This window comes from Triturus cristatus, chromosome 5_2 (assembly GCF_964204655.1).
Source record: "Triturus cristatus chromosome 5_2, aTriCri1.1, whole genome shotgun sequence".
Classification (NCBI taxonomy): Eukaryota; Metazoa; Chordata; class Amphibia; order Caudata; family Salamandridae; genus Triturus; species Triturus cristatus.
The window spans coordinates 74199773-74222773 of record NC_140588.1 but is presented as its reverse complement, the minus strand read 5'-3'; the positions used below and the strand labels follow the sequence as shown (position 1 = coordinate 74222773).

The window sequence follows — 23001 nt, the reverse complement described above, 5'->3', positions numbered from 1 at the left end:
GCTTAATCTGATCAGTTGTGCAAGCTGTGCCAAGAGGAACACTCTTGCATGACAACCTAAGGCAGTGTGGTATTATGGAAACATTGCCAAAATATGTTATTTTAATACGAGATGCATGCCACTTGGCATGGCTGCCTCACATCTTGATTCCTTAGTAGTGGGTTAAATATTGGTATCAAGTTCTTTTGGAATGTGGTATATTAGTAGGCATAAGTAGGTACCTACCACTAGTAATATGGCCACAATCACAAATAAGGCCCAGTCAAGGTCTCAATAAACTATTCCCTTGCTCAACACTTGGTAGCTGGCTGTGAGAAGGCAGGCTTAACTTAGAAAACAGGTGTATAAAGCATTTTTTTTTTAAACCAATACATTAAACAGGTAAGACACAATACACAATAAAAATCCAACACCATTTTATAAAAAAGATATTACATTTTTATGATCAAAATGACACCAAAACAACAAAACTCCAATGTAGGGAACTGGGTATAAGAAATTTTAAAGATTAAATAGTTTCTAGTGCCTAATAAGAAAAAGTGAGAGAGAACTTGGGACATCTGATTGCAGCTGACCGGGACAAAGTCGAAGTTTGAGGCTGATCACAATGAAGTGCGGGTGGGACACAGTGAGCGGGAGGCCCGGGTCAAGTTTTTACCTTCGTACTTAGTCAATTTTCTGGAGCTTATTCTCTCGAGATTGAGCGAAGCACCTCACCAGGTCAGGTTTCAAGTCAACCATGGTAGCTTGGTTCAGCGCAAGGCCTCGGTGAATTCATAGAAGTATGAGCTCTTGAGCTTTCAGAAGGGCAAACCTGAAATCCAGGGCAGGTTGCAGCTCAATGACAGCAGTTTAACTCTCAATGACATGCCAGTCCACTTATGGAGCTTTTTACCACAAATTCTCCAAAGTTTTCTAAACTTCTAGAACGTCTCCCAGAAGGTCCTTTTGGCCTTCCAAAGTGTCCACAACACCTGTCCAAGGTTCTACAAACTCTGAGATTCTCCCTGGAATGTTGGGACAATGTCTCCCACAATGGACCTGGCCAAATCGTTTTGAGTCCAGCTGTAGGTGGTCAGCTGGTTTCTTCTTGCTGGAGATGATGCAGGTGGAGCTCTTTTAACCTGTTGCTTTCACTCCTTCACTTTTGAAAACAAGACAAGGTCCTTATGGGCTGTAGTTCCAAAGTGTGCAGCAGGTGCAGTCAATCAGAGTGCAATCATCTTGGTGCAGGCTAGGGTTCCAGCACGGCAGTCCTTCTTCTTCTTGTAGTTTCAGGCAGGGATCTGAGTTGCTGGGCAGCTCTCCATATTTATCCAGTGCTCTTGAGTGACAAGCAGGGGGCCACCCCTGACCAATGGTCAGAAGAAGAAGTATGACAGCTTCCTCCAAAGTGTGGCATATTCTTGACACAGAAGGCCCTGTACAAATCTAAAATGGAGAAACTCCCTCCTAGAGGTTAAGATCTGGTTACGCCAACCCACTGGTATGGCTAACATTCCCTAACACTACCCTTACAGACCCTCTGCTAATTCAATTATTGGGGCTCCTATCTGGCTGGTGGTGCAGGATGGAGGATAAGCCTGTGTCCTGTCCTGTCATTCTCTCTTTGAAGACCAGTTAAGATACTCCACCCCCTCATGCCTTTTGCTCTGCAGCTGCAGATCGCCTACCACTAGATGTCCTTTGTCTCTATCCAGGCCACTTAACACCTCATCAGAGCAGTTCGGCTCAGCCTGTTAAAGGCTGGCCAATCAGGGGAGGCTGCTGATAGGCTGGATTTGGCACATCATAAAAGCAAGTTATTTTCTGGGATAGTTATAATAAACCTAACCTTAGCAAGTTGGTGGATTTATTTTAACTGTCATTGTAATACTTTGAAGAATATACTTAGCTCACTCCTGTCAATAGTTATACTTTGTTAAAGAATTCCCATGTTAGCCTACGGAGCCAAAGTGCAATAATGGGAAGAAACACATTTGGCAGAGTTTCCCCTCATCAGGTCATATAAAGCAACTTCTATAATGTCCATGCTTATTTTTACAGTGCACCCTACCCTGGGTCCACCTACGGCAGACATCAGGGGTGACTTATATGTGAAAATAAGTTAGCTTGATACTTTGGAAGTACCTTTAATTCCAAATTTGAATTTGAATATACTTTTACTTTGAAAGCAGCATGCAAAGCAGGGCTGACTGATAAAATGACAGCAGGTAACAGAGCAGTGCACACATAAGTGTATTAAATCTGCTGGGCCTCTAAACTTACATGGCATACCATATACTAGGAGCTTACTGGTAGGTTGTCATACCAATTGTAATTACACCTAATTACTATATGCCATTTACACAGAGCACTGGCCCTGGGCCTGGGCCTGGTTAGCAGAGCCCAGGGCACAATCAGAGTCAGTTACCATCAGTATCCGTCAAAAAATGGGTATATCAGGCAAAAATGATAACTTTCTCACATGTGCTTTTCTGTGAACATGACATGTAATGCTTTACAATTTAAAAATGCATCATTAACAAACTCCACTCTGTAAGTGTTACCCTAGATCAAATGAGCAATTCATTTATGAGTAGACTATTGTGTAGTTTAAAGACAGTAGTTTAAAATAAATATGCAACCACTTGCCAGTGGTTATATTCATTCAAAAATTATAGTTATGGAGTGAGCCCTCACAAGTTTGGTAACACGTTTAAGTCCTCATAAGGATGGTTCTGCACATAAGATTAAATACAATTTAACTTGAAATATGACAAAGAATTCTTTCTCAAGAATTTCTAAAAATATTATCCTGTTATCATAATATTTTAGAGACATTGGGAAACGTTAGTTCCAACAGGGCAGGTTTCCACAAATTTTCCCCACTATGTTTTATCACTTTTCCACAGAGTACCATATTGTGAATGGGCATATTTTGAGCATGTGCCTTTCCCATTAAAAAAGACTTTTGCACCACTGCTAATGTGGCCTTTTCTACTTGTACACCAAGCCTTATTCAGTAAATTCACTAGTATGTCCCACATACAATATTTGTGCTCAGAGGAAACATGTTTGAACTTTCTCAAATAATGTATGTATGGACAGGTATTATAGAGAATGGCACCAAGGGTAGACAAGAAACACCCTGGAAAAAGAAAGAACTTTGAAGGAGGGCCCTACTTCATTCTGTAATTCTAGTGACAAGAAATACCAGTGGTGCCATTGAAATACATTTTGCAATGTAATAAACCCAAAGGGGTTGGTTTGTATTTGTTAGAGTCAGAAATAAAATTATAGCTTCCCTGGGGACATGAGTTCATAAGGTTGTGCTTAGAAATGAGAATGAGAATTCAGATAATTGTGGTTTTGTGGAAGTGTGGGCCTTAAAGGATCACAAAGTTTGATTCAGTCAGTGCTGCATTTGAAGCAGGATTATTAGAACAATGAGCTAGTGCCAGTGTTGCGGCTCTGGAAACTCGAACATCACTATATTTTCACAGTATACATTTGAGGACTTCAAAGTACTATAATCCCACACTATCTCTTTAGGGACATGAACATGACTAGCTTAAACTGTCATTGCAGTGACAGGAACATGGAGCGATCCCTATGGTAATTTGAGCATCACATTAATGTTAGGCTATCTTTATGGGAACATACTATTTCTATTTGGCATTTAACATGACCATTAACCACACTATCTCTGTGGGGACTTGAACATGATTATTTTAGCAAACTTTATTTGCGGGGACTTGAAAATCACAATCATCAAACAAAAACCTCTATGGTGATTTAGACATCTCTAGGATCACACACTATCTATGCAAGCACTTGGACATGAATATCACCACACACTTTGTCCATGAAAACCTGGGCATTACTGTAACCACACACCATCTCTGCGGGGACTTGAGCATTACTAACATAAAAAATCAACTATGTATGAACATAGTCATCACTATAATCATACACTATCTATCCAAGGCCTTCAGCATGACCATCATCACACAACATTTATATGTAGACTTTAACAAGACAATAATCACACCCCTTCTCTACGGCAACACAAACATTACTATATTCAAACACCATGTGGGGTCTGGGTATTACTATAATCATAGAACTATATATTGGGCATCTTCAACATGAACATCATCATGCACTGACTATGTGGGAACTTCAACATGATTTGTTCCACACACTATCCCTGCAGAGACATGGGATTACTATACTCACACAATATGTCTGTGGGGACCTCAGACACCACAGCGGCGGGAATACATGGCATCACCTCCAATGAAGGCATGTGATATTTGTTATACTGTGGTTAAGGTGAGAATGTAGCAGACAATCTGTGTGTCCATGGTGTTCAATGCTAGTTTTATATGCATCTTTTGTGAATAATAGTGGAGCATTGTAAAAGCCCTGGTCTCACAGGAGAACTTGGGAAACTGAATGGAAAAGGAGAAATTGACTTATGACAAGCCAGCATCTTCTGGCAGACCTGGAAGAGACACAACCCCCCTATCTCCAGAGGAGTCTGGCAACAATACAAACAGGTGGAGAATGGTTTTGGGTTTTGTAAGCAGTTTCTCATGATCATGGTCTGGTAGTAAGTGCTAATGACAGAGAGAAGGATGTGGCCTAACATCCAGAGCTGTCGACTTTGGAACTGGAGAACCAGTTTTGACTTTCGGCATTGGCTCAACATCCTGTGATTCTGAGCAAATCATGTAGGGCCTTATTATGAGTATGGCAGTGCAGAGGCTGGACCGCCTCGCTCCCACACCACCAAACCTATGTTTGAATTGCCTGCCAGATTAGGAGTTTTCTCCTGTTTGGCGGGCCGTTCTTTGGCATTCCCACGGCGGTGCAATAGGCACCGTAATGGGGACCTCAAAATCAGTACCTGCATGGCATGGACTGCTGCAGTTCATGGCGTGTACATACTGGGATACATGCACACAGAGGAGCAGAACATGTTCCCCCCTGTATGCACCCCATGGTGCAGTGGCACAAGGGGGCCCTATAGGGCCCCCTTTTTTTCCCCACTGCTACACTTTTCATGGCGGTCGCACCGCCATGAAAAATGTGGCGTGAGGAAACTCGAAATATGCTTGGTGGGACGCGGCAGCACTGCCAAGAATATTGCGGCCTCCAGAACGCTGTGCCACTATAGGGGATCTCTGATCCCTGGTGGTTGCTGTGGTTCCAGGGTGGCCTGACTGCCCTGGTAATAATAACACGGTCAGAAGACTGCCACTGCTCAGCCCCTGCAAATCTGGCGGTCCATGGACCACCAGACTTGTAATAAGCCCCTTAATCTCCTTGTGCCTACAAATACGAAAAAATTAATGTGTCCTTGCGTAATATAACTGGTGCTCATGTAAGGCACTCCAATACCTTCAGGTCACATTTGCCCTTTATAAAACTGGTAATAAAAATGGGAAAAGGTGCAGTGACCAATCAGATCACAATACAGCTGGATGGCATATTCAAAGGAAGTTGATAGACTTGAAAAACACACATAGATGCAACAATTTGCACATTATGGGAGTACCAGAATTAGCAGAGCAGATGAACATGGTGGGATTCTCAACATTATTGCTACAAGAGGTAGTATGTGATTTCTATCCCCAGCTACGTTTCACAGAGCCCATAGAATAAGGCCTTGAGGGTCTAGAAGGCAAAATACCCCAAGGCATATCATCACATGTTTTGTGAGACACTAACAAGTAAAATAGCTAATTCACGAGGCCAAAAAGCACAATTATCCACTCATCTTTTAGAAAAAAACATCATTGTTGCAGTGGCCTTCTCACAAGAAACTTCAGTAAAGCAGACCAAATTTCTATCCTTATCATCCTTAGATCAATGTGTATGTATGATTAGAAGGCAGGATAATGGATCAAGATTAAGGGCAAATAGAAACTGTAGAGGAACAACTGAGTAACGTATACGGAAAAAAATAGGGGTTGCTTCATTGGGAACAAATGTTAAGGTTTGAGATACCTTGAGATTAAGAAGAATGTTAACGGCACAGGGCGTGCAGTTTGTAAAATTTGTCCTTAATCATTTATTGAGATCTCATTAAATTCCTTTTCTCAGATAGTATAAATTGTTGGGGATTCCAATTATAATCATGACTAATTCTCATGTTGTTATATTTGAAAGACTAGGTTTTCCAGCAGTGTTGGTGAGGGTTGAGATTTTTCCCGGCTCATTTACAGCAGAATTGAGCAAACGGAGTGGTTGATGAGTATGCAAACTACATTATATTTTGAGTGAGAGAGAAAGTCAGATTCACTGAGTGGCTATAACCCTTGTCAAGTCAGCCTCAAAACATATGTACTATATCTTTGCAAAAGCCAAGTCATTACACCAGTTAACATGACCACTAAATATTTAATGATCATGTGCCTCAATTGCAACAGCATTACTTATTATATAGAACATAAACAAGTATTATCATACTTAGCCTTGAGGTATCCTCATATAGATTTGGTGGAAGAGACTTTCCTAAATCTAACAAAGTCAGAAAAACAGTGTGAAGGGAAGTGCATGCACTCAATACAAGGGACCTTAAATAAGCTATTACAGAAAAATGTACTTGCAGAAAGGGAAGTGTTGCCTATCTATTTGATAAATTATTAGCGTATTGAATAACCTGTACATTAAAAGACCCTGGAGAGTGATTTTAGTGGTACGGTAAAGATCCTGCATGATGTTGTGATTGTGGGGTCAGCCAATGCCCAGGGGATAGAAAGGTAGCTTTCCTGTCCTTCCTGAGTAGGATATCCACAGAGGTCTCAAGTACAAAGATCGGAAGGATGGAAGACGAAAGAGGTGAGGTTTGGAATTATAAAATAGACCCAGTGACAGACAGGTCTTGATGACCAGATTTTGGAAACAATAGCTGTAAGCTGGTACACCACAGAAATCCAGAGTATATATGTGTTCATTGCACTGGTACATATATTATTTATGTTTTAATTTCCCAAGCTCCACTATCCAATGTTGTTGTGTGTGAAATCCTGGAAAAGAGCATCTCACTCTCTCTCCTCAAATTCTGAAGGCTTACCTCTTGAAGACGAAAACAGCCTGAAGGAAGAGAAACTTGAACATGTGACTAATAATGAAAGTACAGTGTTATCTCCCCAGACATTGTGGGCAGTGGGTAAATCTGTATTCGGGAGTAACTTAATCTGGGAGTTTGCGATGCATAAAAAAACTAAATGAAGAAGTGGAACTGGAAAGGAAGGTTAGAACACCAACAATTAGGCACATCACTGCACCCTCACAATAAGGATTGAGAGCTTATGATTGACAAATACAACCTTAGCTAAATTTTCACATCTCAGGCAGAGCAACCAATTAAACTTATGCTGGAGGAAGTATGAATTTGGAAAGAAGGCTGGACACCTACTGGCAACTCCATCAGAGGGAAACAGCTATATCTATCCTGGCAATAAGAAAGTAGGATGGCTGGATACACAAACATCTCTCCAATTTTTGGAGGACCTCACCAACTGTTTGAAAACCTAATATGATTCCTAGAAGACAAATACTCACAGACTGAAGCAACGATTATTGAACCACATACATTTACCAAAATTACTTGTAAACATGCAAAATGAGGGTGGAAGAGAAAGAGAGGAAATACGGGCAGCCATAGATGGCATGACTAGTAGAAAAGCACTTTCCTACCAGTCAAAAGGGTAGAATGACTTCCCAGTACATTTTATAAAATCAACAAAATCCACTTGGTGAAAGTTTTATATCAAGCATTTAAAAATGTAGAGTAAAATAGGTCTAAAGGACAGAAATTTAAGAAGAAGAGAAGAACCTCAGGTCCACTGACTCTGGAATTCTGGTAGACTAGAGATTCAAAAGGTCCATCTGGGAAGGAGAATTTTCACCAATACAACTGCTAAAGTATGGAACCCTCTGCCACGTGATATCAGATCTATCTTCAACTTATTCATTTTCAGGAAAGCCTTAAAAACTGGGGGGCAGATTTATGTTCCCTGCCGCATCCCTGCAAATCAGCATGGATGCGCCAGGGAAGATGCGTCACACAAGTTTGCCCTTGCGCCACCGCAGATGCGCCGCATTTACAATGCGGTGCATCGTGGTGTAAGGACAAGCAGATGCGTGACGCATCTGCCGGCGTAAGGTTGGCGCATTGCTGGAGTTGCGTCGCAACCGTGACGCGGCTCCAGCAAGGCTCGGGGTGCCCCTATCCCTAACATGCTGCGTCAATCCTTACGCCTGCTTCAAGCAGGCGCAGGGTTTTGACGCAGCATGGCCGGAAAAGTGACTGAGTGAAATCTTGTAGATTTCACTCAGCCACTTTTCGGAGGCGTTCCTGCACCGGAACGCCCCCCCCCCGTGCAGGTACGCCCACATGTGGCGCAAGCTTTACAATGTGACGCATCTCCCTAGATGCGTCACGTTGTAAATGGGGCGCAACATGGCGCAGGGTTTACGCCACCGCTGCGTCACAAAAGTGACGCAACGGCGGCGTAAAAGTGGCGCAAGTCCAACATAAATCTGCCCCTTGACACCTTTGGGTAATTGTTTGCACTTTATAAACTCTGCTAACATAACATAACATAGCATAACATAACATAACATAACATAACATAACATAACATAACATAACATAACATAACATAACATAACATAACATAACATAACAGATAAGTATGTTATGGCCCAAACCTAGAAATTACCCAGCTATCACCCAATCTTGTTTCTGAACACATATGGGAGAATATTAGCTAAAATACTGTCTAGTGGGCTCATGAAGGTTATACCTTACCTCACACACCATGCATAGGTAGGTTTTGTTTTTGGCTGTACATGCAGTAATAACATGAAAAGCAACTCGTACATACTGTGGAAGGTGTAGGAAGATAAGAACATGAAAATAGCCCTCTAAATAGATGCAGAGAAAGTGTTGAATGGGGGCACTTGTTTCGGATAATAACTAGAGCCTGGCTTGGGCCATTTTCATAAGCAATGTCAAATGGTTATAGGAAGTCTTGGTCCCAAAAATCAGTTGTGAAGCATTCTTTTCCACAGATAGATAACCTTTCAGATGGATGCCTAAAAACGTAAAATACTTGGGAATCTATGTTAATTCTGAGTTAAGGGAAATGGTCAGAGATAATATTAATACACTCATGCACAAAATAAGGGATGAATTTTAGAGATGGTTATCTTTAAATAAGTTATTATGGCGGAGATTAAAAGTTTTAAAATGAACACGATACCCAGGCTTAACTATGTATTAGAGAAGCTGACAATGGTCAGCAGAACTTGAGGGACATAGATACTAACTGGGGCTTTAAGAAACCACAGCTCAAAATATCCATTACTCTTTATGCTTCCCTGACATTTGCAGGGTTAGAATTGCTACATATGTATTCATACTACTTAGCACACATGCTTTTTGCCGTGGCTCCTGTTGTCCTACAGGCATGGCTGTCACTTTAACAAGCCTATTATCTGTACACAACAATATACATACACAAAACTCCCCCTTGGGATGTTAGGGACTTAGAAGGGACAGATAACCTAATATTGAATAGCAATCAACATTAGTAGGCAATAAACTACTTAAGATACACCCACAATTGAAAGTCAGTGCTCCAGAATGTTAAGTTAAAAACAGATGGCTCAAGGTTTTGGTAGAGAAAATGGGAGGGTTACGGAGAAGGAAAGTTAAAGATCAGCTTCATGAGGGGCATTTGAACACATCTGAAGTCTTTCAAGTTGAATACGACATAGCGAAGATTCAGAAATAGTGATATTTCCAAAACGCTCACTGTTTAGTATCAACCTTGGGGCAACCCCTTATGACCCTCATAAATCTGTAGATGAAACGCACTCCTCATCCAAGTCACAAACCACACCAGGAGAGAAGCAGTATCTGGAGCTGACTGCTCCCATGGATATCCCAAAATGTTTTGTCCTCTACCTATAAGACCACCTTTTCTTCCTCCTACTCAAGAAATTGTTCCTCTAAGTGAGGGTCAATGCAGAAAAGATGTTGACCCACATGGTAAAAAAAGATTGTTTGCAGTTTACCTTCTGATGTGGACAGTTATGTGTCACTGGATGATGTCTTAGTGCTTTTTAAAAGTTTTCTAAGATATATTATGATTAAAGCCTTGCTACAATATGGGTTCACTAATAACATTAGCTATATTAACTGCTGTGTGCCTGTGTCATGTATGTTTTAAGGCTGCTGGGTCTGGAGGCTTAATGTTTTGTTATTTTCAATGCTTTAAAAATGAAAAAGTTTACATTTTTTACCTCTTTGTGCAGGTCTTTTACTAACTGCATATGCCTTCATTGTACCTTACCTACACCCTTTTAGTAGTAGATATTCCCCATCAAAACTCTATTTCTTACCCCTCGTCCATTTACCAAAAAATAAGACCTCACATTTGGAGTTCTCTACACTTGCAGCAGAGAACTCTGCACTTTAAAGATAGGGCAGAGATAGGTAGAAAATAGTGAATAGTGCTTGTTGTTATGTAAAGTAGGACTAAAGCAGTACTATTTTATGCACTCAAAAATTATGGTGAATAGTCCTCTCTCCATCTTTAACTCTGTCTGGAATCTGTGATTGCATGTTGGGACTCGGGGTGCTAGTTCAGCTTGCAAAAGGCTTGTTAGATTCTCAAAGTTCTTCAACTATGTTTTGTCTAACATGTCTTCTGTTAGGGGATTGTGGAGCACTTGCTAAAACATAGAGCTTGGCCAATAAGGCATTTTGCATACTTATCTTACAAACAGTCACCGGTTACCTGAGAAATTAAATGCTCAATAGTCACCTTCCTAAATTTATATGGTGGAATTTAGTTAGCTTACTAAGGGCCTGATTTAGGGCTTGATTACAAGTTTGGTGGTCTGGGAGCGGGACAGTACCCCACTGCCTCGCTTCTACACTGCCAAACTTGAACGCTGTCCGCCTGCCAGATTACGAGTGAGATAGTGGTCTGGCGGGTGGGTGGCATGGCGGTCCCGCGGCAGTGCAGTAAAAAGGCTGAGATGTAAGCCTTAATGCTGCATCACCGTAGGTCTGCCACAGCATGTTCCAGCACGGCATGGACTGTGAAGTCCATGCTGTGCTAGAACTAGGGATGCATGGACACAGGGGGGCACAACACATGCCCCCCTGCATGCACCAACATGCATGGGGCCCTTTGTTTCCTGACCACCAGCAGTTTCATGGAGTAAGAACCTCCATGAGACTGCTGCCAGTCAGGAAACTAGTAATATGCATGGCAAAGGCCATAGCAGCACCACCAACATATTGTAAGCCCCTGACCACCGCACCACCGACAGGGAACACAGCTCCCTGGCAGCTGCGGCAGTCCAATGGCGGTCGACCTGCCAGTGTGGCAGTGGCCAGACTGCCACGCCACTATGAGTTTGGCGGTCTACGGACCGCCAAACTCATAATCAGGACCTTAGAGTTTTATTGAAGGGTTACTCCGACACAAATGTGACAGAATTCCTGCCCACCATAATACAAGTGCATTATGTACCATGGTACTTAAGGTGGACAGATTTTTTGTGATGGTGTACCCATCTGACAAACTCTAAATCAGGCCCTTAGACATTTATAGCGCTTTTATACATGCTACAGTCTGTGGATATTGAGAGCAGCACAGGTTAACAACTTAAACCTAATAGTCTAAGAGGTAAGCCCATTGCCATTAACGCATTAAAGAGGTAAGTGTGTGCTTGTCAGACCAGTTGTCATAGCCGATCTGGAATTCATTTTGGTAAAATACTTACTGCTCACTTGCACATCATTGTCATTTGAAATTATCTACTTATTACATTCAATTACCTCTTTTCACACTCCCACTGACACCAATACACCTATCTATCAACCTATATTGATTTGTCCATTCACCCATCGACTCCCACTAAACCACCCATCCGCATCTCATTTTATCTGCTTCTACAATATACAAAGGCATCGATCATTTACACTCACCCAAGCACATATCCATCCAACCGCACTAATACATCTAACTGCATGTGCCTGCGGCCATCCAATCATCTATTTTTTCTCTTATTCAATCAACAACCATTCTATACATGTGTCCAATCAACCTCCACCTGTGTCGGCGTGTGCTGGTACATGTGTTTTTTTAATGCAAGTGTTTAGGTATGTGTGCACGTATATGTGCATCTAGATAGTGCTTGCATGCATATAGGAGAAAGTGTGGCTCCTAAATATCAAGTCCAGGATATTGTTAGGCACTAATATCATAAACACAATATTGAGAGACAAAATATGGAAAAGTTAGTGCCTTCAGATTCCTATACCTAAGTCCACATATATGCCCCATGCCAATATATACATCTTCAAGGTACATAGATGTTGAGTTAAGAAAAGCAAATCTATACTTCTTTCTACAGTTACCTTTTTTTATCAGTGTCTTATCTAGACCTATGGCTGCCCGTGGCGGTCCCTGTGTTTGCCTCCCCATAGTGGCCACGTGTAAGAGTGGGGGGTTGTGCTGGTGATTCCTGGGTTTGCGGCCCGGCGACAGCCTCAGGTAAGAGCGGGGAATGACCACCACCCTCAAAATTCGTACCACACAGGCAGACCGCCACACCCACCCCCTTGCAACGCAAATTTTTTCGATATTTTGGCCCCCAATATTTTGATCATGATATTATGCCCACGATATTAGTGTGCCATAATGCTCTTGTATTCAATATTCAGGAGCACAGTCTTAGAGACTGTATGTGTGTTTTGTGGTTGTGCATTCAAATATACCACACTGCAACAAAGCCCACTATTAGAAAGAACAGATACAATAAATAACAGCCTTTAACAAATGCTCTTTAAATATTAATTTAAAGATTAAAAATTGGTGTGGCTGTTTAACCACAAGCTTGAGCTCAGCCATATTTACCATAAGGGGATGAATAATAAATGTGTTGTGATGAATGTCTCTTTCAGGTCCATTGTGGAGAGGTAAAACAACTGTGGCACAGTTGGATCACTGCACTCTGGAAGTCAAACATTTTAGGAATTTACAAGGTTCTTAAATGCTAACACCCAGACGTACCTTTCCATCTTTGCAAGAATCCAACACCAGCAAAAATTCACTGCATTGTTGCCCAGTCTGTTGAGCAGTGCAAATGATTTGATATTTGGTACATTTCCTTAGAACCTGAAAAGTATAAAAGTGAGAGAAAGTTTCTAACAAGGAAAAATCTAACTATTTAAATTCACAATCGCAAACTTCTCTGCAAAGTCTAAACTAAATTTGCAACAATTTAACATAAAACTTACGGATGCTTCCTTTTTTTAAGTGAATAAGAAATGCTGTAGCCCAGACTTCAGAACCATCCACCGTTTCCCTATGTTTGCTGCTGTGTCTCCTCCATGAAATGGTACTTCTCTAATACTTCCATTCTGCACATGTTACATGTTGGTTGGCGACCTCAGGCGCACATTGAGCAAGAGCAAGTTGTTATTTACAGCTCAAAACATTGTAGGGTCTATTCAATGTGAATAAATTGTCTTTCTTATCAATAATACTTTTGTTCAACTTTCCAGCTGGTTTTAAATTGCTATTTTGGAAATATTTAGCAGCCTGTATTATGCAATCACCCTTTATTAGACTAGGATCTGCAGCAACACAGTCAAACACCCATTGGTCACACGGCTCAGAACAGCTGTCATTATCACAGTGTCTATAACTTTTGGGGCCTCAAATCAGACCTCAATTAGATAAGAATTGCTAGTTCTGTATTTTAATATATAACTTTTTACCAGTCTTTGCTTCAACACCCAAGGTCAGCAATATCTTTTTCCAAACGATTTGTGAATTAAAGAAAGATATGTATCTACTTGGAGGTGATTTCAATGAGAATCCGTTCCAACGGGGCAAATTGAAATCCTTCTCTGCTGGGATTTGTTTTAAATTCCAGGCATTTTCTTACAACATTTGGCATTGAGGATACTCTGAACGAAGACCCCAACCATCATAATTACCTGAAGTGTTCTTGTTGGAACAAAAGCTAATACTTACTTGCTGATTTTCAAATGATAAGCTACACTTTGCTTACATAGCGGCAAAGCAAGCATTGCATGTCTGACACACAATCTATCCTGACTCTTTAAGACAACTGCACTTTGCAAGCTGCAACCGAAAATATTAGTTACAGATTGCACAGCACTATAAACAAGAAGCTATGGCTGGCTTACGATGCCACATGTGAGGGGGAGGCACGTGGCAGCTATCGGTTAACATAGTTCTCCATTGTTTGGTCCTTCTCTGATTGACTATGCATCCATTGCTTTGAAGTGCTTCCATTTTATTTCCTCTTTTGAGATTTTGAGCATTGGATTAAGGAGTTTGCTCTATTAGTGATACTAGATCCAGTTGTTGTAAAGCTTGAAAAAAACATTTATAATTTACCTCAAAAGAACCTTTGGAGAAATGCTGCCTTACAAAGAGAATTGGGTGAAATATTAGAATTATTTGATTCCTTTGAAATTTAAATGACATCAATACCTCCCTGGAGACTTCGGGGACTTGGCAAGTGACTTGATACAGACATTATTAGGATACATAACAGTGCATAAAAAAATTATAAGACAGGAACAGCTAACATCTGGTTGGTCAGGATGGCATTAGTACCTAAGATGCTGAACTGCAAGTTGTTCTAAACTTCCAGATTCATATTTGGAGGTGTGGGGTGAGATTAGATTTTTTTGTTGCAAGAAAATAAGATAGATCAGAACAGGTAGTGGGGAGGATAAGAGGGTCAGGCTCTTCCATGGCATGAACCCATGTCATCATCCAAAAACTCGGTTTTAGTGCAATGGCACTCAGTATTTCACTGTGGCTAAGGCTATGTTAACAATATGTGCATGTACATACAATACGTCAAGTATTGACCTTGACGCTAAGACATGTAGACAAAAAAGGTCAAATACCACTGCAGCTTGGTTTTGGTTTGTCACCTGGCAACTGATCCTGCTCCAGTGCTCAATGTAGATCAAGGGTCCGTGCAGCACAGAGATTACTTGAATTTATATATGGTGTCCTGTTTTAGGTTTAAACCTATAATAATTGATAAAAGTCCACCAAAAGGGAACATAGTAGCCCTCATAAGTGTAAACATATAAATACTGATAAACACCTCTACTACCACAAACTAAAATGACATTAAAAAAAGGTAAAGTGAGAGAGAACAAGTATTTTCTATTTATTTCTGAACAAAGTGCAACTTTGTTATGCAAGGTAGAAGCAAGAAAGACTGATCTAAGACTATTCTTCTTGAGTTCTTTTATTTAGGGATGTCACTAAAATATTGTTTCTTATTCCTTTTATTTCCACTAGTTTTATGTGTTTGGATTAATGGCGCTGGGTGTAGAAGCATATTTTAGGTCTGATCTAATTGTTTTATACACTGTAACAAACATGAGAATATTAAAATCATATTTTATCTCTTGGCAGTGTTTAATATGTTGAATGATTGGCAAAAGGCTGGCTCATAAAAATCTTGTCCAATATACTTTTACTATCCAGACACGGATAGGGTAAAGGCCTTAGCTAAGGTAAACATCATTTACCATGAAAACTTTTACCCGCAGGGAATTACAACACGGTCGTTACAACGACCGCGTTGTACCCACGCATACCATTACTCCGCAAGTCAGAACAAAGACTTGCGGAGGGGGCAGAAGGTGTTGGATTTGAAATTCAACACCTTACCTACTGTCCGCACAAACTGGAGTTGGAATAGTAAATTATACTATTCCAACATCCAGCGCCCCCCTCCACAAGTCGTTGTTCCCACTTGTGGGGTAATGGTATGCGTGGTTACAACACAGTTGTTGCAATGACTGCGTTGTAATTCCCGGCGTGGAAAACGGATGCGTAAAAACCAGTATATTCCCTTGATACATTAGCCCCCTTTTAAACAACTCTGTATTGATATCAGGTTACCTGCCAAACACCCCCAGCTTTAAACATTGAATGCAAGGTGTAGTGACAGGTGCCTGTGAAAATAGTAATGTCACTATGCACAGGAGATAGTGGCAAAAACATGACATAAGACTTTCCAAATAACAACAAATTTATTAGTTGCAAGTTGTCCCGTTATTATGTGTGGTACCTTCAGCTAATCCTGTATGTTTATCCAACTGTACTTTATTGCTTGGGCTTTTTAGCCAACAGAAACAATGTTAAGAGGACACTTTCAAGACCCAGGATACAACGGGATGTCTGTTAAAAATTCAGGACTGACTTAAGGTGAGACATTTGTCAGGGGGACATTTGGCAGCTATAAATGTCACACAACAGCATCATTACCATGATGTAGTCAGGTAAAGAGTGCAGAAAAGCAGTGGCAAGTATGTCTAAATCATCAAGTGTCAAGTGTCTTAAAATACAGGGCTGCACAATAATTTGGTGTAATTCAATCTTTTAGAGATTTTACAAGGCTCTATGCTGTTGGCAGGGTTGACCGCACCTACAATGTCATAATATTCAGTAAGGGGTAGATAACTCAAACTGTGTCCAGAAATATGTTTATTGAAATATTTCAATATTGCACTCACAATTTTTTTTAAAGAGTCCTGTAAACCAGGCAGAGTTCTGACTCAGTGTGAGAAGTAATGAGATGTGAAAGAGGGTAATGAGATGTGAGTGCAAGTGTGAATACAATAGAAAGACTTGCTATGCATAAACCAGTTTAACACATTTCCATTGGACAAACTTTCAATGGAAAGACGCTACATACCCTGCATTACTTCTCTTTTAAACTAAATATGTGTAAAAACACAGTTTTTATTTATTTCGGGGGTTAGGCACCTAAATCAACTCTGATAAGCAGTGATTTCAAAAGGTTTGAAAACACCACTGAAATTGTCAAAAAAACTAAACACTGAAAACAGGACTGCTTAACATTGTATGAAAGCATACAAATATAATTTTCATGTCCAGGACTCTTTCAGGACCTTAGCCTGTTATTGATGTTCAATGCCATTGCAATTTGGATATGTTAGTGAGGAAGCAAAATATCTGTACCCATTCTTGGTAGCAAGTTATCAAGTTCTAAATATACAAAAGACTTGCCAATGTGTCCCTTTCTTATTGCTGATGTGTTAGATGAAGTGGGGATGCACAATGTGGTACTCTGCACATTGAACTGCTACAACTAAGGAGCAATATTCATTCTCTTGTTGATGAAGTCTTGAACTCCGTAGTTTTACCACAATACACAGCAGAAAGTTACATGTACATGCCTCAAGTATACAATCCTGAATCATGCCCCTTGGCTGCCACCTGTCTTTAAGCACTAGTTTCATCACAGCAAGGTCTACATTACATACTTACTGTTCCATGCATTAACACAGTGCTTTGTGTGCAGTGGTCTAATGTTTTTCTTAGGAGCATGTAGGTAGTACTGCAGACTGCTGGGTTGCAAAATACCATTGCTGCCTGGTTTTGCTTCCAACTCATATCTCTTTCTTCCACCACTCTACACTACCTGTCTCTTCATCCTTAATCTCCCTCTCTTTCTGCAAAATAAGTCTCCGTTCCCACAATTAAGTGCAATTACTCCCTACCTGCAACCACTTGACACCATGTACATAGGTAATGCCAAAATGGCGAAGTGTCAAACAAATTTAGCATGGGGGTTGCCAAGGATGTGTGCTCACCACGCTGCTATTTAGTTTATATATAAACAAGGTTATCCTCCAGCTATGAAGGTGCACCCCTGATATTCCCCTTATAAAATGCATCCCTCTCCCCATGCTACTCCATGCGGATGACACTGGGTTAATTGCCCGCACAGCCAAAGCCTTGCATTTGCTATTGTACTCTTATGTGCAATTCATGGCGAATCTTGATTTGTCAACTAACTTTGCCAAATCATTTATAAGGTTGTGAGGTCCTAAGAGTATGCGCGTCTCATCCATTACAGTTGGACCGAACTCCTGTTTGAGTACCATCAGCTTTTCATACATGAGTGTACCTTTAGTTCAACTGGTCCATGGGCTTCCCACATCTCACAGAGCAGTTGGCTCACTCCTCAGTCTTCCCTCCCCACATGGGCAGTAAGGTGCTCAAACCCTTGCTGCAAAGATACACTGCTCAATGAGTACCAATAACAATTTATGGGGTGGAAATCTGAGAAATTTCAGAACCGATGGCTCTTCAGAGGGAAGAAAATCATTTTTGAAGGAAAGAAATTCCGTTACCTTATCCACATCCCATTTTATCTGCCATTAGGAGCTGGGTTTAACCTACTTGAGTGATCTCATCCAAGCCCGATCCCCTCTATTGTGGTTATCCATTTGGAAAACGGAAGAGGCCTCTTTCACGAAGTATTGAATTACTGACTTTCTAGGTTGTAAGAGGGGCCTCTCCATCCAATGTTTGGTGTACTTTAAAAAATCACTAGAAGGGATTAGCCTAAATGAAAATGTCCTTGATACTGTATCTCACCCTCTCCCTGGTATAAAGCAAGTGCAAGCTCTATTGTTAGAACAGACACAAGCAGATAGATTAAATGACAACATCTTGAAGCTAATTGACAAAAGCTATTTGTATCTAAATCTCAAAGTTCCCCCCAATAGTTACTTGTGCAACATTGGTGGGAGTTGGGATCGCTCCCTATTATTCCGCTTTAGAGCTAATACTATCAAATACTCGCTCTGCTTCTCCATTGGGCATCAGTGTAACCATGATTCTAGAGCATGCACATGCAACCATGTAGTCTAAACAAATCATGTTACATTTCCTTTTTTATGTGATATTTATAGAATCTACATTAAAAAGCGTTTATTTCTTTTTAGGAAATTTAGAAACCTTCAGCATTGCACTCAAGTTTACCGTGATCTCCAGCAATTATCAGATGACGAGACTTGCTCCTATGTAAGCTTATTCCTTGACACAGCTGTGCAATCCAGGGGCTCAATGCACCCTGATTAACTCTGTTTTTATGGGTTTTTAACTATTTAATTTTTTTTCACAAAAAGGATAATACTATGTATTTTACTTATCTATTACCTTCTATGTTTTATAAAAATGTGAAATGCTGGACTAGCATGTTAGTTTTTTTAATGATTTTGTACACTCTTATGGTTTTTCTTCAGCTGAATAAAGTTTTTTTATTCTAATTCTGAATCTAAGGTAATGCATAGAAACATTTATCACCGGAATCCTTATATTATATCTCTAGACGCATCTCAACTTCTCAATATTGTCACCAGGAAAGCTTGCTTTCTGCAAAAAAGAGGGCTCTTTACAAATTTCTGACACTGGTTAACAAATGTTGCCAGGATACCCCTTAGATATTGTAACAATATACAATCCAACCCATAACCTAAATCTTCCAAACAGAAACTTCTAACCTCACCCCAGGCACCATACATGGCATCTATATTCAGATCCTTTAAACTATTAGGCCCACTACTGGAACTCACTTTCACTCTCTATAGAAGATGGAAACAATTCAAAAAACACCTCCTGATAGTAGAAAATAATATACAAAAACTGTTTCACATCGGTGTTTAAAACAGACAGTGCAAATATGCTAATAGCAACAGCGATTGCCTTTCACCCCAATATATATATAAATGAATATACTTTACTTTGAAATTTGCTAGAACAGCAGTTACCAGCCCCATCATAATTATACGCTTTTTGGGAACACAGCTGAAATCACTGGGTGAATGTCCAATGCAAAATGAGGAATTACCAGATGAATAGGATAACTGATTTTATGTCAAGACAGGAGCTAGCATCCCTCCAGTGCTGGGCACAGGCGGAGAGTGTTGCACTTCGCCGTGAAGATGCGATTGGACTACATAGGCAACCACTAGCACCAGCATGGGACGCAATACTCTCCAATTTTCGTACAGCGGAACAAGATCTGGACATGACACCCAGCATGGCAGTATATGCTGATGTACACATCACACCACAAGTAGCCCACCTAGACCCATTAGAACATAAACACAACGAGCCTGGCTACTGGTAATCCCTGACATTTAACCTTACACAACAGTCAAACAGACAGAAGTGTTTATAACTGCTCTAACATCTGTCACTAGGCTGGTTCTTTGATAGATTAGATCTATGCTTTATAACTCATGTAATTCGGACAAATGGAGTGTATTGTTATCTAGCATAATTGCATTTGTAAACACCAGTTGAGATTCTCTATCTGTTTTATCCTCCTGTTCTCCCCCTCCACGTATTTCGCACTTTCTTTCTATATTCTTTGAACAGTGTGTCACCTCATCCTATGGTGGATTTACAATCTTTTATTAAGCATATAACTGTAAATTGTCAGAAAACATATTGAGAACTGTAATGGACGCTTGTGACGCATGATATAATATGTATACAGGCTATTCTAAACTGTTTTGTTTTTCAAAGTTCTATGAAAATATAAAAAACAATCAAAACAAATTTAAAAAAAGAAGACAGGAGCTAGCATTATGCATTCAACTTTTATTCGTCACTTCTGAGCAGCACCATTGAAAGCTCTCATGGAATCTAACAACATCACAATCACCAAAATAATCTTCCATCCCATAAATAGCATGTGACCTCCATTTTCCTTCTCTTTTGTTTGCTGCTTCTGGGCAGATAAGAATATGCTGATAACTGATATAGATATTTATAATTACAGTTTGGATTGTGTGATTGAAAGAAGAATGGAGGGATACCCAGTTTATGGGTGTTTGTTTGATGTGTGGTGTGTGAAAGTAAAAAAAGAATGTATTATTTTTTAAAAGGGATGTTTAGGTATACATTTTAAAGAATGTGTAATAGTTGTTTTTGACAAAATTAGGATGTATACATTTTATGCTGAAACAAAATGAAAGGTCTAATAAGGCTGGACTGTGAGCGTTTTTATGATTGGGACAAAGTTTACGGTAGGCTAGCATTATCCCGCCCAACCGACCCTTGGGTGTGGTGGTTTGGGATAATAAATGCTTATCTAAAGAGGTTTGTAAAAAGTTAAATAGAATTGAGAAGAAATACGTTTAAAAGTTTGAGTTGTTTTTATGTTTTATTGTAGAAAATTAGAGGAGGATAATTGAAACGTTAAGAGATATGAAGAATTAAAGAAGAGCAAATGAAAAGAAGAGGAAGATGGAGGTCACATGCTATTTATGGGATGGAGGATTCTTTTGGTGATTGTGATGTTGTTAGATTCCATGAGAGCTTTCAATGGTGCAGCTCAAATACAAGTTTAATGCATATTGCTAGCCTTCTTGACTTTAATAAAATCTCTATTCTACATTCAATAAACCTACCAGAAGCTTAATTACCCATATAATCCCTCATTTCTTGGTGGACCCTGAAGGCTCAACTGGTAATGTGCCTGATTCTCCACAACACCCTGAGTTGCCAGTACCCTTGGTATCTGTAAGTCCGAGGTAGGGAAATACCCACCCTTTTTCCCAGGATACGTGTAATTACTGACGACCACACAATCTCTGCAAGTGGTGGCCGGAGAATGAGTTTTTGGGCCTTCAAATTCATTTATGGAAAATACTTTGCAGTGAAGTCCATACCTGGAATCTTATTGCGCCGATGGAAATCTCTGACCATCCCTCTTCTTCAAAAGCTGTGCTACTGCTTATTACCAGGTTTGCCTGGAAAAGCGGAACCAGTTCTTTCAGCGGAAATCGATCTTCTAGCCCAGTGATATTACTGCTGAAATTGTTCATAATTCAGAGAAAAAGCACATTTGTAATAAAACCAAAGTGAAAAGGAACACATTTTAAATATTCATCATTGTTAGGGTTGCAGAGGCCAGGCTTCTCAACACCTAATTGTTGTTAATGATATTTACATATTAATGTACTTAGTTTCTGTTTACTTTTTATAGTTTCTGTTTAGAGTGAAATCAAAGGCTTGTCTATCTATTATATTCATCATTTACGCAATAGTAATATATAAGTTACAATCTGTTGCATTTATTTTTTGGCTAAGTGATATAACTTTCTAATAACATTACAACAAACAATGACATTTGTGAGTTAAAATGAATTACAATTCTAGTGGATTCAACCAACATCAGCTTCATAAATAAATATTTCTAGGCTGTAGTAAAGAAAATATTGGAACGTTTTGCCATCAAGGGGAATACGCTTCGTAGTAATTTAAGTTAAAGAACTTGTAAGTACTAAGTGTTCCACAATCTTAATCAAACTATCTATTTTGCACAACAATTTCTCTCATGTTTTCATTTTTAGATTGAATCATTTGTTTGAAAGAAGGTCTTCACCAAATCAAGGTCCTCAAAATGGCAATAAAAGAACCCTACAAAGACATATCTCGTCCTCTGTTGTGAACTGTTTCTTGTAAATATGAGAGTGAGGCAGGGAGCTTGAAAGAAGTGTGTGTTATATAGATGGATGGATGAGTTGGTGTAAAGGGAGACAATGAGGCAGAGAGAGAAGGGTAAATTAGGGAAGGAAGAGGGTGAGACAAATAGAAGCAGTGTGAGTGAGGTAGGTTGGACAGCATCGTAAAGTAAAGAGAAGGGAGGGTGAATCTCAGGGAAATATGGGCGAGGCACAAAGAGCCGAAGTGGTAAAGTACCTTGGTCCAAATTCTAATAGAGTTCTCAGTAGGAGGCAGGAACTCGGCAGTAGGTAGAGTATAAAAGTCCTCCCCCTAGAAGACCATCCAGCATGCGTTGACTAATTCTCCATCACCCAGGAGGCACTGTGCAACTCCATTCGTCTTCATGGCCCACCCATGCTTCTACATGGCTTTGCTAGATCCAGAATCCTTTAGCAGGGCAGACGTAGGTACCAACTGTCTTGCCTCCAGGAATGAATCCCCCTAAGGAGATTTTCTTTAGGATGCTTGGGATTCAGATCCTACCTTGTCTAGGGTCTGATGCCTATAGCCAGGAATCAGTCACTGTTTGCGCCCTAAAATGATACTCCCCTCACTCCCAGTGCAGTTTATGTCCTCATTC

At 40.2% G+C, this 23001-nt stretch overlaps 1 protein-coding gene across 4 annotated transcripts in view; it reads right to left on the bottom strand.

Annotated features, from left to right (window-relative positions):
- LOC146822680 (molybdenum cofactor sulfurase-like) overlaps positions 1–23001 on the bottom strand; it is a 496467-nt gene that overhangs the window by 4134 nt on the left and 469332 nt on the right. For 3 of the 4 annotated variants that reach the window (XM_085606870.1, XM_085606868.1, XM_085606871.1), the window contains 2 exons: positions 21584–21725; positions 13095–13199 (listed from right to left, as the gene is read on the bottom strand). In XM_085606870.1, the coding sequence (XP_085462996.1) occupies positions 13095–13199; positions 21584–21725 (247 nt within the window). The remainder of the gene's footprint in view (positions 1–13094; positions 13200–21583; positions 21726–23001) is intronic. The other variant, XM_085606869.1, reaches the window with a different exon arrangement.